Raw genomic sequence first — 14624 nt, forward strand, 5'->3', positions numbered from 1 at the left:
AGGCTGCCCAGGGAAGTGGTTGAGTCACCATCCCTGGAAGTATTTAAAAGACGGGTAGATGAGGCGCTTAGGGACATGGTTTAGTGGGTGTGGTGGTGTTGGGTTGACGGTTGGACTCGATGACCTTAGAGGTCTTTTCCAACCTTAATGATTCTATGATTCTATGTTAATTTGTGTTGCCTTCTAGAATCATGACTTTATGGAAAGATAGCTTTTATTCTCTTCTTTATCCAACTAACAATATCTATACTTCATGTTAGACAGCAATGCATTTGCTCTGCTCTGCGGTTCACAAAAAGGCCAATTCATTTGTCCATAGTATGAAAAATGTGATGGTTTTGGTGCTGTTAGTCTACTTCTAGTCTTTACCGTTCTAAACTTCCCTGTAAAAAGAGGAGACCGTGGAAGGTAGAAAAAAGCAGTAGCTCTTCTCTCCAGCAATAAGCTATGTAGTATTAATGCCACAAAATTCAAACTTCTGTGTCCCAAACCTCAGATCATTGACACTTTCTGTAATCTCTTCAGGCTCTCTTGGAACAAGATGTCTTTCACCGCTCTCTTGTGGCATGCTGCTTGGAGATCGTGCTTTTTGCATATAGCTCGCCTCGTACCTTTCCCTGGATCATTGAAGTTCTTGACCTCAGGCCATTCTATTTCTATAAGGTAAATAAATACTGTCTTAGGACTGGATCTGTGTTAAAAATGGCACGTTACTGGAGTAACTGCCGGAGGTGAAGCTGAAATTTAAAGCCAGAAAACCATTTTGTAAACGGTACTTAACTGTAACGTGCTGTTGATCAACTTCTAGTTCTTAATATATATACACTTTTAGTAGACTAAAGCATTCAAGCATATATTTTGATGATATTCATGTTTACTGACTGCAGGATATAGTTCTGCTTATTAGTGCTAAAATAGCAATAATAATGTTTTGTTGCCTTTGGCTACTACTAATTATCACAGGCTTGCTTTGTTAAATTTTTTTTTTCTCTGTTTTGTTTTATATAACAGAAGATAAAATCTCTTCTCCTGGGCGTTCTCTGTTCTCGCTCTTTTTTTAACCTCATTCCCTCCTGCCTCCAATGTCATTTCTGTTCTTTGACTTGTTTGATCCTTTTATCATCTGTCCGTATGCCTCCTGTTTTTACTAGATACCTAACAGCTTACTGCGGTTAGTCCTGAATAAATCAGAAGTAGTTCTGTTTAGATTATAACAACCAAAAAATTGAACCCTTTGGGAAAGCTGTTTTATATTCTGTTCTCCCTTCTTCCTTCTTCAATCCTCAGATGTAGGGCAGTAGTGAAACTGAAACAAATCTGTTCATATTGCTGTCGCTGTTGGTAGACTACATCAATACCAGATGCACTGGTGCAGATCCAACTTTGTGGAACGTTTGATTTCAGTTTTCTTTGCTATTCAGTGTACATTCTTGTGGCACTCTTACTTGAAAAAAATGGCCATCACAAAGACTTCACATGAAAGTGCCAATATTTATTATTCCACGAGAGAGCCAATAGTTATTATTCCACTTGTGCCATTTATAACGTTTTCTTTGGGTGCTTAGTTTCTGTAGTATAAATAAGTAAACACATCAATAAGTCCTCCAGGGAAGTTTTATGGCACTTCCATCTCTGGAGCTTTAGAAAAACAGGCTGAATGTTCCTCTGTCAGAAATAACATAAATAAAGTGGCTCTTGCATGGGAGCATAGGGGTGGAGTATGATATTTCAAGGGCCTTTTCAACTCTCTTCAACCCTGATTTGTACATGTTAAGGGTTCTAACCTTTTCTTAAACAAAACTTTAAAACAGTTGTTTTCAACCCTTTTCATTATGGGCTGCTTGTTTGAAAGGAAGGAAAGCTTAAATGCTGGGGTTCTCAAGTACCAGCCTAAGCGGATATGCCCGCTTATATCCTAGGTATGCTGCATGTGCTGGGTGAGCGCTCTGTGTGTTTAGGGCTTTCGTTCTGTACATGCTTAGTGATGGTGAGAGAGGACCTTAAAAAACCAACAAAACAAACCAAAAACCCTGTGAGTGGGTTGTTCTGCATTGATGGGACATCTGCTGTCCATTTCCAACTCCTGGATTGCCTTTGGGGAAGGGGGTTAAAAAAAGAGGGATCAGAAGAGGGCTGGGGAAGATGAAGATGCAAGGAGGAGGCTGGAGCATTCTATGTTGAAGAGAAGTTTTGAACAGGATCCTGAAATGAATAATGATTTGATAGTGTTAAGGATGAGCGATATGACTTTGCTTTTGTGCGTGTGTCTTGCTACCATTAGGTAATTGAAGTACTGATTCGGTCTGAGGAAGGACTTTCCAGAGACATGGTGAAGCACCTCAACAGCATTGAGGAGCAAATTCTCGAGAGTCTCGCCTGGACTCAGGACTCGGCACTCTGGAGTGCTCTCCAGGCCTCAGAAAACAAGGTTCCGACCTGTGAAGAAGTATGTTACCTGTTTTCCTTTTATTAGGAAATTCACGTTCTTTTTCTTACTGTTGTTTTATACAGAAAACTGTTTAAATGAGACAACTGCTGCAGAAAAACTTCTATTAATAGATTGGCAAAAAGAAGGGAAATGTATTTGTTATCTTACACAGACATTTCTTATTTCTCAGGTAATATTTCCCAGTAATTTCGAAGCAAGCAATGGAGGAAGTGGGCTTGGGCATTTGCCTATGATGCCAATATCTCCTATAATTCATCCTCGAGTAAAAGAGGTTCGGACAGATCTTGGTGGGAGTTTAAGACGGGGTATGTTCAAGGTTTCTGATATTTGAATGTATGAATTTGGGGAGAGGGGGTTTAGACTTCTTTATAATTGCAAAAAGCAATCTTGAATCTGAATTAAGTATTCAGAATTGTGAAGCCTCTTATTTGATCAAGGGAAAGTCTAGATGCATCTGGTCAAACCATTGCTGTGTCTTACTGGCAGCAGACATTGGTGATAATGCTTCACTTTGGAACTGGAGCAGTTCTGCCGCTGTTTTGATGCAAGGGTTACCTTGCTCTTGGGTGGGTTGTCATCTGATGGCTTATTGTCCTTTGCTGTTCAGATTTTTCCAGGTTTTGGTTTTTTTGTGTGTGGGTTTTTGGTTTTTTTTTGTTCTCGGTGAGTTTGCATTTATTCCTCCTTCCTACAGAACTTTTTTTGCGGGAGGGGAGGACAATACTTTGTCTTCAGTATTCTTTCCTGTGAACAACTGCCTTGCTCTTTGCAGATTCCTAGGTATCGCACAGAACTGTCTCTTGACAGTGGGGGTGAAGAGGCAGTGGCAGCACTGCTGTTGCTTTTTTCATAGTTGCCTAGTTAGAAATTGCTGCTTTCGTTGTATCCCAAACAATAGTCCGTAGGTTCTTGCTGGTGCACTGTGGACTGATTGGTGTTGTGATGTTGTCTCCTTTTGTGTTTGTCTGGCAAATTGCATTACAAGACTGTTTGTTTTTTGCTTTTTAAATACTTATTAGGAAAGAGATGTATAAGCGGTTGCTGTAGGTGTTATAGTTAGTTGTTTGATGGAAGGGAAAGCAACTTGGAGATGGTGTCTTATATATGGGTAGGGCTGTGTGAGGCTTTATCTTGTATATGAGAATCTGGTACCAAACGCTCCTCCTAGCTTCAAATGGAAAATGGCGGGGATTGGAAATGTTTATTTGCCCCCGTTACCAAGAAAACCATCCTGGCAGAGTTAGAATTAAGGTCTCCAATCAGTCTTACCTGGCCAGTTATCCAGGAGGTTTCTGCTTCATGGGAAATAGGAAACTGCTGTCATTGGCATCCTCACAAGTGGATAGCAGACTTCAGCAGAAATGCGAAAAGCCAAAGGAACAGAAGCTTGTAAATTAGTATTGTGTACTTCAGTGTAACTGCTGGAGCAAATGTTTGAAAGCAACAGAAAAGCCTGTGAGGAACCGGTGGTGGACGAGGGTGGAGGCTTCTGACTGGGGTTAGTTTAGAGAGAATTTAAAAGCCAGAACATACAGAAGACAGCATATCCAGGGAATGTGGTCAGTGTTCCTGTAGAGGAATGTGTTCAGAGGAATAGCACTTGCAAATATTACTAATCTGCTAAGCAGACTGGAGTAAGTATCTGTAACCCTGCGTGTTCCTCAATCTCTGCAAATTAGCTTGGTTACTCGTCTTCCATGTAGTACCTGATTGCAAAACTGAGCTGTCTGGGATGACTTCAAAAAAAAAGGAGACAATTAGACTACTGGTCTTGGTCATATCGCCTAGGAACAGTGAACTGTAAGATTAGTTCTTAACTAGAAGTGATTTCTTGTACTCTGGTTTTGTAGTTTGAAGGTTAGCCTTTTCCCCTCCTGTGGAGAAGTATTCCTATTAAGCTGCTCCTCTTAAGGTTTTTTTTTTTCTTTCTCCTTTGCATACTAGACATGCAGCCATTGTCACCAATCTCTGTTCATGAGCGCTACAGTTCTCCTACAGCTGGAAGTGCTAAGAGAAGGCTCTTTGGAGATGACAGCCCCAAAGAAATGCAGATGGAAAAAATTTTGACGGAAGGAACTAAGTTGACAATTGCTCCAGCGTCAAGCATTGCTGCTGAAAATGTGTCAGTTTCTCCTGGCCAAACAGTACTGACCATGACAACAGCTACAGTACCGGGAAAAACAGGACAGAAGGTTACCATCCCACTGCACGGTACGAATTCTTCCCATCTTTCTTCTCTGCTAGATGTTTTGCTTGCTCGTAAGATCTGCTTAGACCAACCGTGCATCTTGAACATGTATCGCTTTTTCTTTTTTAAAAGAACATGTATCACTTTATAAAAAAAAAAAAGCTTAAGTTTATACTGACATCTCCTTCCATGGAGACATCTGATATCTGACAAGCATTCCTCCTTGCGAAAAATGTTGTGGGGTTCTTGCTTCTTCCAGTTACGCCTCACCACAGATTAAGCGAAGCTTTGATTCTCGGCTCCAATAATTATTTACTACTGTTTGTCTTTACTGTTTGTCTTAACTTTGGTCTATTATAATCTTAAAAGGCTCTGGAATTTCTGGATAAGGGCTATGTATTAAGGTTAGTAAAATAGTGGGGGATTTTTGTTTTGGTGAAGTTGGGTGATGCTTGAATATTTCTGAAAATGATACATGATAAATGAGTTTTATAGCCTTTTTTAATTTAAAAACTGGATCTATAGATAAAGATGAAAAGAAAAATATCTCCACTTTTCATGTTTAAGGAGATTTTCAGCAAGAGAATTTGACTACTGAGGAAACTAATGAGGATTCTATACGATGTGCTGTCAGGTTTGCAGAATAATAAAAAAAAAAAAAGAAAGGGAATGCCCACCTCCCCCAAAAGAGTGGAACACTGACTACAGAAGTGACTTCTTGTGCACTTTGTACTTTCAGATAGTTTTAGAAATGATCGTTCATGTTCATATTCTTCCTTTAAGCATTACCAGAAATGTAATTTTTAATCATTTCTGAAGACTCTGAGGGACAAAGAGTCTTTTTAGCATCCCGTACAGAAGGATGAGATGTCTTTAGTATGAAATGTTTTTGAATGAATTTATGATTTGCGGTTTAACTCTGCAGCATGAGGAGAGCAAACGGTTTATTTCTGGATGTGTATATCGTCTCCAGGTATTGCAAATGAAATGGGTGGGATCACATTGATACCCATTTCAATGAATTTAGGTCAGCCATGTAAAATGGAGGCTCAGGCTCCCTGCCACCCTCAAGTGAATCACGCACAAGAAGTGCATCTGTCATCAGCAAGCAAACCAAAGAAAACAGGATCCTTGGCACTGTTTTACAGAAAAGTAAGTGTCTTTATTAGGAAGTCATGCTTTACTTCTGTTTGTGGCCATGCTGAAACTTGCCTCCTTGTGCAGTTTTCATTACCTTTCAGTCTTCACGTACCTTTCCTTTGGCACGAGCAGTTCTTATATACCTGGGAGGAGAAGGGGAAAAGATGTTGTCAAGTGTTGCAGAGAATCCAATTTTCCCCCTTCCCCTCCCCATGAGATGCTTTGTACTTTTTTTTTTTTTCCTTTTAATTAGCAGCTTCTGTAAGTGAGTACCTAAGAAATATCAGTACTTCTCTTGTCTATTTTTACTGCCTCCCACATTTGCAAGGGTTAGACATACCAGAAATGAGATTTTTCTCCTGTGTCTTGCTCATTCAAAACTGCACTGCTTCGGATCCTGCATCTGGAGATTCTCATTTGCAGTTTTCTGAGGTCTACCCAGTAGTGCTGATCTTGCTGGCATGGGGCCTCAGAAAGCAGTGATGAATAACACGCTGTCTAAAAGTTTCTAGAAAGAAGGAACTTAATTGAAATAATGAAGGATTTAAGAGGTAAGTTAAGAACTGGGTGTGCTTCAGAGAAAATTCAGATTACTTGTTTCTCGTTGCTTTCATTTCCAATGTGCAGTGTGTGAGGGGTTTTTGGAGGAGGCAGGGGTAGCTTGCCTAAATGCCTGCAAAGAATATATGCCTAAATTAATCTCAAAAATATTAGAAGATTTTTTTGCTCTTACTTTCTTACTAGAGAGGTTATTTTCAGAGGTTTTCCCCTTTTAGGGTATTGTATTATTTTAGGATATTGTAAACCTAGAGAATTCTACATTGAACAATCTTTAAGTTAAATCTTAATACAGAAACTAATTCCTGGAAACACTTGTAAGCCACATCCTGTGTCTGAACTATTGGTTCTTTAATTTTGATAGTGAAAGTCTGACTCTCTGAGAATGGATTAAAAATTGATTAGCCAGCTGCCAGGCGTGAGCTCAGACTGCATTTTGGAAGCTTTATTCTCAGTTGGAATACTTCAGCGGTAGCCATGTATTTGACAAACCATGTGGTAGGCAACATATTCCTCTTAGTTATGAAGGAGAACTAAAATATTCACTTAAATTTGTCTTTAAATGTTGACCTTCTATTTACAGTGATCGTCATATTCAAAATGATGGTTTTTCCATACTTTCCTTTCTTGTTCCTGTTCAGTAGAGCAAGTGAAAATGAAATTAATTCTTTCTGCTTTCCAACATAAAGAATGTGCCTAATTACTATCCATGAAGTGAGAACTTCTGAAATAAATGGAAGAAGGCTAATGTTGCACTTGATAGCTATTTCAGGTTTTGAGACACATTTTTGGTAATAAAAAAGAAAAGAAAAAAATCCGTCAGCTTGCTAATCTAAGATTACACTTAATCGTAATTAAAGTATGTCCCTTCTTTGTGCTTGTTGGAAGTGTTCCATTATAGTGAGAGTGTGATATGACTGTAGTCATAATGTTTTTAAGCGGATTTCCTACACGCATTAGAGATCCAACACCTGAACAGAGCTGACAACTTAGTCTTTGAAGACATTGTCTTGGGCAGAGGGGGGAAATTTTGCAGAAACGAATTATTCAAATATAGAACAGCTCTACGTTGAGGACTTTCATTTTTGCAGAATAGGTTAAGCTCGTTTGGCTTGACTGTTTACTGTGTTGTCTTTTTCTTCCAGGTTTATCATCTGGCAAGTGTGCGCTTGCGTGATCTGTGCTTAAAATTGGATGTTTCCAATGACTTGCGCAGGAAGATATGGACGTGTTTTGAATTCACATTGGTTCATTGTGCTGATCTAATGAAGGACAGACATTTGGACCAGCTCCTCCTCTGTGCCTTTTATATCATGGCAAAGGTAACGTGTAGTTTTAAGAAATTCAGGGAATTTTATGTCCATTGGAAATGTAAATTGTGTTCACAGTTTACAATTTGATTGCTTTATTCATGTCATATTACTGGAGGGAAGGGAAAAGTCCTTTCAGGAAGTGGATGAAGTCCCAGTATATTTTTTCCTTGTTTTGCATAATCTTAATAAGTTCCCATCAACCAGCCACTTGGTTAAGAGAGGATTTTTCTTCTCTTCCTCAGCGCATTCACATTGAGCACTGGTCAGCATAGACAAAGCAGCGTGTGGTCTCATTGCCCCATATTTGTGTTTTCTATCCTGTTCGTCATCTTCATGATCTGTGTAATCTGAACTAAAAACACCATTACAGTTACAGGATTATGCAGGTGCAAAAATCTGCAGGAGCTCACAACCTTATGTATGGATGGAAAGTTTCTACTCCACAAAAGTCCTCTTAGCTATGGAAGATTCAGGTTGAGGAATTGAGCTGGTTGCCTGTTACTCAACTTCTTCATTTCTTATTCAATTTTCCATCATTGATTTAAGGTGTCACTAAGTTGTTTCTGGAATATTGGTTTGACTCAAACTTGAGAGCTGATGGCCATCAAGTCTGATTCAGACACAAATTCAGGCTCCTCTAAAACATTGGGGATGGATTACCTTTTCTTCTTGAGGAAGACAAACGAAGAGGAGCACTATCTGTGGAGGGAAACTGATGTTCAAATTGCAACTACCTGTGCTCTTAACTGTGGCGTAGCTTAGGCTCATTTGACTTCGATACTGATAGCTGTAGAAAAGCAAAACCATTGAATAGTCAGTGTTCTGTATTTTATCATGTAGTTTGTCAGTTGTTGGGTTTTTTTTAAATACAGTCTTCTGAGTGCTGTCTCCAGTGCAGCGTGAGACCTGACAATTCAGCCAGAGACCTTGATACATTCTCTCCTGGCTCCTACTACAAAAATTGTTGCTCATCTACTATTAAAATTACAGACGAATGGTTGAAAAACAAAGTCCTTTAACAAATGAGCTATTTTGAAGTACGAAAGAAAGCTGAAATTGCATGTGTTTATATACCTATCTAGTGTTTTGTTCAGGATTTCCTCACTTTCTGTTTAGAAAAGTTAAGGGGTCCAGTTTTCAAATTTACAAGTATGTTTTTGACTTAATAATATTTCCCTTCTTTAATTTTTAGTGTCACTAGAAGAAAAGTCAGAAAAGGAATAATTCCTAAGCATCATAAAGCAACAAAAGGCTTTAGTAGCTAAGAAACAAGGAATGCCTGAACAAGAAAAATGCTTGGTTTTTCATATTCTCATCACCAGAACCTTTAAAATTATGTATTCATAGTAAGACTCACGAAAAAGCTGTATAGAGGGAAGCTGATTGAATAGACCGGACCTGAGCAGCCTGACCTTGCTGCTTGCACTTGGTCTTCAATACCCTTTTCTTTTCCAGGTAACCAAAGAGGAAAGAACTTTTCAGGACATAATGAAAAGTTACAGAAATCAGCCACAAGCAAACAGCCATGTGAGTAAATAGTATTGTCTTTCCTTTTTATAGCTCTGATAGAGGTGACTTTTCAAATGTTTATGCTGTTAAGGGAAAAGTCAAATCCTCTTCAGTGTTATATTCATTCTTACTCAGATGGATTTCATCTAGTCTTCTGACTGCCTTGTTTTCCTTGACAAGAGTGTTTTTCCCCGGTGTCCTGTAGGTTTATAGGAGTGTCTTGTTGAGAAATATTTCTGCCGATGTCCTATTGGACAAAAATGCAAACCAAGATGTGGAGATGACAGAAGGTAAGTACAGCAAAGTAACCTGCTGTTTTTAAAAATGTACTTGTGGGTTTTTAAATAACTGAACTGTCAAGTAAAAGAAATGAAGCAAGTTTTACAGTTTTAAGTGTATTAAAGAAAAATAAATGTATTGTTGAAAAAGAAACCGTCTTGTCAGTAGCCCTCCTGTCTGTTAGATATGGAAAATACACTTCCTAGTTGGAAAAAATTTTTAATTTTGTTTCCTTAAATCTGGTTGCTCGAGGTTGAAGTGTTTCCTTAGTGTGTCAGTGATACTGTAGTTCTTTTTGGACAGCAACATTGGTTAACAAAGAAAGATGAACAGTATCTGGAATATTACGACAGGTTTTTTTTCTTAATATCACCTATCCTGAAGGCTTAAATAGGGAGAACTTTTTTCAGAAAATAAAGATGATGACTCTCTAAGACCACCATTTTCTTATATTCAGGTTTCTTTTAAATAGTTGATATTTTCTTTGCTCTGGTTTAGAGGAGAAAAGGGGTAAGAGTAGTATTTGAGAAAAGCATGAAAATTGTGCCATGCCTGTTTTCAGTGAGATGTCAGGAAACTGAGAGATCACAAGCCCATGTATGAACCCATGAGCAGAGCAGATCTGCAGCCAGGACGCACACAGAAATTTAGAAGACTCTTCTGTATGGTAAATTCCCACTATGGGCGGGATTCAACTGCTTGAACGAGTATTAGAGCCATCTCTTAAATGCCTTTTGAGGATTCCACCGGGGTCCAGGGAAGTGCTGATCTCCTGTAGGTTCAGCATCCTGTCTAGCAGCTGCGCAATTCTTGGATCTTGTAGAGCGTCTGAAGTGGCACTGGGCTTCAGTGGTTTGACAAACAAATGTACTTGGTTACAAAGTTCTTCAGTTGCTTTTCCTGCCAAACTTTTTCTTCAGTTAATAGACTTGTGTCTCCTTTACCTAGTATTAACTCCCGCTCTTTTGACACCAGCTTACAGGAACGTATGCTTGTGTTGTGACACAAGGCAGACGCACTAAGGAGTTACACTGATGGGTATCAGCTGAAGCTCTTGACGTTTGTCTTGTAATGCACTGATTGGAAGAGGCTTTATTCTGTGTTGCCCTGTTTCGCTTGGCAGTAAACAGTATGGAGGATGAAACAGAAAAGGTTGTATTCAGTAGGGGTCCGGCTTAATTAGCGGAGAGAGAATATTAACAGAAATATGCTTGCTGTGTGGCTGCAGATTTTTCCACTGAACAGCCATTTCGTAATATGCCTGAACAAATGGTGTCATGGCTTCCTTGCAGCAAACATGAGTTGAGTATGAAGCTATTCTTTGCCAGCTGATCACTAGAAACTTTCACAGAACCTAAAAGCTGGGAGTTGTCAGACTGCTTAAAACTTAGTTTTAAAAGCAACAAATGGCTTTGTACCACTCCCCAAAATAAGCATGGGAAAAGGGGTCAGTAGTGCTACAATTTTTTGCTACAGCTATTTCCAAGTTTGGAATAAAGATTTATGTTGGCCTTTTTAGCCATAATCCACCAGCCTGCTAGCAGCAATTCGTAGCTCTTCCTAATGTTCCCAACCACCTATAGCACACCCTGCTTCTATCTGAAGCACATTTCTTTAATTCATCTCATTAACTAGTCAATTTATGGATGAGTGCTTGTCAGCTGGATATTGTAAGTTTGAATCTGAAGCGCCCAGTTTGCTGATACTTATGTTTCTGAAATCTGAAGCTCTCTCTTATTGTTAGACTCGTCTGTGAAAACTGGCAGTTCCTCAGGACGATCCGCAGCAGAGAACTCCAGTGAGTCGGGAACAGAGGAGAGAGGAGATCTTATTAAATTTTACAATGCAGTCTATGTAGGAAGAGTAAAATCATTTGCACTGAAGTACGATATCACAAACCAGGATCATGTAGTAAGTAAAGTATTTTGGAATTTTGCTCTATCTAATAATCAGAGACACAGTCGTTTTTCCTGACAGTTAAACATGTCAATAACTTTGTTCTGTTATTCACCTGGTGTGGTTACAGAAGTCAAATAGTTGTAGGTTGTAGGTATGAGGACTTGCTTTAACAGCCTTTCAAGATGACAAATGCAGATGTAGTTCAGTTTACAACCCCGGTTTCAGCTTCTTTATATCAGTGCAACACCTATTTGCTCAAATGCTGTGGAGCATCTGTGTAACACATCTGGAAAATAAATTTGTTCTGTTGTTTGGTGGACACTTGATCTGTTACGGGATGAAATCTTCTAAAGAAGACCTGGAAGTGTATTAATCTTTCCTTCTGTGAAGTTACTGCTCCTAAATATCTTCTGATTCAGCTCCTATCCAAATTTGTCCTCTCTTGCAGATGGAAGCCCCTCCCTTGTCTCCATTCCCCAACATTAAACAACAGCCAGTGTCTCCTCGGCGGATCTCTCAACAGCACTCTGTTTACATTTCGCCTCACAAGAACGGTGCCTGCTTGACACCTCGAACTGCACTGCTGTATAAATTTAATGGGAGCCCTTCCAAGGTAGAAAGCAAAAAGATTGAAAGGGGTCGATTTGAGGGAGGCTTAATTAATCTCTTAATTAGGATGTGTTCTAATGCAGTGAGGTTTCATTGAACTAGTCTCTCAGTTTGCAGTGAAGGATAGAATTCTTTATGTAGAATCCATCACTCGCTCAGCAAAGAGGTTCAGAATAACTTTTTGTTCTCAGATAATTGAAAACCAGAGCAAGTTTGAAATGGAGTTGTAGTAATTCATGATTTTTTATCTTGATCGCAGAGTTTGAAGGACATCAACAATATGATAAAACAAGGTGAACACAGGAGTAAGAAACGAGCAATAACAATTGATAGTGACACTGAATCCCCTACGAAGCGACTCTGCCAGGAAAATGATGACGTTCTACTTAAACGTCTCCAGGATGTTGTTAGTGAAAGAGCAAATCATTAAAACTGCCGGTTTTCTGTGGGATTTAAAAGCTATGGAGTTGGATACAGCTGTTGTGCTATTTATTTCGTGCTTTTGTATACAGACAACTGCCAAGTTTCTTTAACATTGAACTTTTACCTGACTTCCACAGGATGCAAAAAGCAAGGATTAAGTAGTAAATGCCAGAGAATGAGAGGTGGTGATGATCTTCGTTCCCAAAGGCCACGCTGTGCTATAAGTTACTCTATTTGAGATGTTTTAGCAAGAGTGATCTGTAGAAAGCCATATTGGATGTTCTCCAGCCTAATTTAGAGCATCGTGACTTCTGAGTGTAACTCAGCTTCTAGTAATACTGGTTTTATTTTTGGAATAAGAATCATAAGGAAATGAGTGAAGTCAGTTAAGTTTCCTCAAGCTTTTGGTATTTGGGGAAGAAATTTCAGAAGTGCCTTATTTTAAAAGAATGTGGAATTTTATGCATTATTTTACTGTGGAGTAACTGGAGTGGAGAACGAATTGATCATTTAGCCTCAGGAAGAGCTGAGCAGTTTTGAACTGTATTTGTGCTGTGCTCCATCTCCAGTCAGAACTTCAGTAAAAGTGTATGTTACGACATGGATCAGACAGCTTTTGCAATAACAAAGGCAATAATCAAAAAGTACAAATAGCAGTGACTTAAATTGGACACTGACATAGGATAAAGCACTGAGATATGGTTCAGTGAGTCTGAATTAGCTTTCTCTCGAGACAGTGAATGCTGCCACGGGAGCTGCTCCTTTCCCGTTGGAAGCCTGATAGCAACCCTGCTGTAGAAGCTGTTCATACATATTGCAGCTTACCCATGAAGAAGTACAAGCTGGTTACAGTTGAAAAACAGCCGGGGCTTTGGCCATCTTACAGCTGTCCAAATGCACAAATTCATTTAACAAATTGTATCTCTTCATTTTATTTTTTCCTGAAGATCTTAGCCTCTTGTGTAGTATCTACACTGAATGTAAGCCCATCAGATAAGGCATGTTTGTATATATGGGGTTTTTTTATAGCTATTAAAGGCTTGGATTCGTTGGAAATGTGTAAATTCCAGCATTCAATTCTTGTAACTAGGTTTTTAATGCTGAGGGATTTGGTAGGGTTTATTTTACCAAAATGGGGAAAAGTCAAGGTTTATTCATTACTGTAAATCAGTAGCTTAATTTTATTTCATAATTGCATTTAAGATTAGAGCCATAGAGAAACTTCTCAGCACTGTATTTTTCAGTTTGTGTGTATAGTGAACTGAAAAAAAAAAAAAAAAAGGAACTATTACATAGGGCTTGTTTAAGGAGCTCTGTTCATTTCATTGTTCGGTTTGTTTAGTATGTGCTGCAAGATCTGCTGTACCACAGTTCCAGGGAAGAACACTGTGATGATTTCAAGCAGTCTCAGCTAATGAATCTGGCCAGCAATGATGGAGGAAAAATGTATTTAAAAGGGTATGTGTGCAGGGACCCTACTTGGCAGTGAGTAGAAAGTTTACAAACTCCGTAATTTGTTTTTCAATTATCAACTACTTAAATATTTGATTTTTTACTTTCCAAAAAAGGTGCTTATTTCTGAAACATTTGACCGTAGAGAGCTGCAGCATGAGGAAATGGCCATGCAGTGGACTAGGTTTCATGTAGATTCTTCTGTTCAGTTCCTTTCATTTTATTCAATTTTTAATACTTGTCTTCAGATCTTGAGATAAAAAGTACAAAAGAAACAACCTTTCTGTCTTGATCCGCTCATCAGTGCTGTTACAGCTGTAACTGTTCAATGTATATACTCCAGTCCCTGAAAGCCTCCTGTGTTGAGGGGGAAATGGGGAATCTTGATTTAGCTTTCGGTGGAGTCTGCTTTATTTGCGTGGAGGATTGCCACCTTTCTGGATGGGAAACGTACGATCAGGCTTAGCAGCGTAAGTCTTTCAGCAATATTGTATGACGAGAGTTTAGTTGATTTGGTTTTAATTCAACATCGTGTGCAGATCTCTCCTCACGTATCTGCTCAGCATGCTGTTGCTGTATTCTCTGCAACTGTAGAAAACTGATGGTGCTAAAATCCTTATTAGTTGTCATTAGGTGTAGTGGTTTTTCATTAGAAAAATGAATGTACTACAACTCGATGCAGTTCGGATTTTTTCACCTTTTTAGGTGATAGAAAAAATATTTTTGGACTTGTTGAACAGTTAATAGCTTATATGAAAATTTTGTAATGGTTTCAAAATGCCTTCACATGTAAATATGTATTTTA

The 14624-nt window shown here is 38.9% G+C and overlaps 1 protein-coding gene across 1 annotated transcript in view; it reads left to right on the forward strand.

Annotated features, from left to right (window-relative positions):
- RBL1 (retinoblastoma-like 1) overlaps window positions 1-14624 on the forward strand; it is a 27367-nt gene extending 12743 nt beyond the window's left edge. Inside the window, exons 10-20 of the mRNA XM_009329331.1 lie at window positions 526-663; window positions 2282-2446; window positions 2619-2754; window positions 4394-4660; window positions 5665-5789; window positions 7481-7657; window positions 9104-9175; window positions 9363-9447; window positions 11181-11347; window positions 11784-11948; window positions 12204-14624. Coding sequence (XP_009327606.1) covers window positions 526-663; window positions 2282-2446; window positions 2619-2754; window positions 4394-4660; window positions 5665-5789; window positions 7481-7657; window positions 9104-9175; window positions 9363-9447; window positions 11181-11347; window positions 11784-11948; window positions 12204-12374 — 1668 coding nt within the window. The 3' untranslated portion in view covers window positions 12375-14624. The remainder of the gene's footprint in view (window positions 1-525; window positions 664-2281; window positions 2447-2618; window positions 2755-4393; window positions 4661-5664; window positions 5790-7480; window positions 7658-9103; window positions 9176-9362; window positions 9448-11180; window positions 11348-11783; window positions 11949-12203) is intronic.

This window comes from Pygoscelis adeliae, unplaced genomic scaffold (genome assembly GCF_000699105.1).
Source record: "Pygoscelis adeliae isolate BGI_AS28 unplaced genomic scaffold, ASM69910v1 Scaffold407, whole genome shotgun sequence".
In the NCBI taxonomy this organism is placed as follows: Eukaryota; Metazoa; Chordata; class Aves; order Sphenisciformes; family Spheniscidae; genus Pygoscelis; species Pygoscelis adeliae.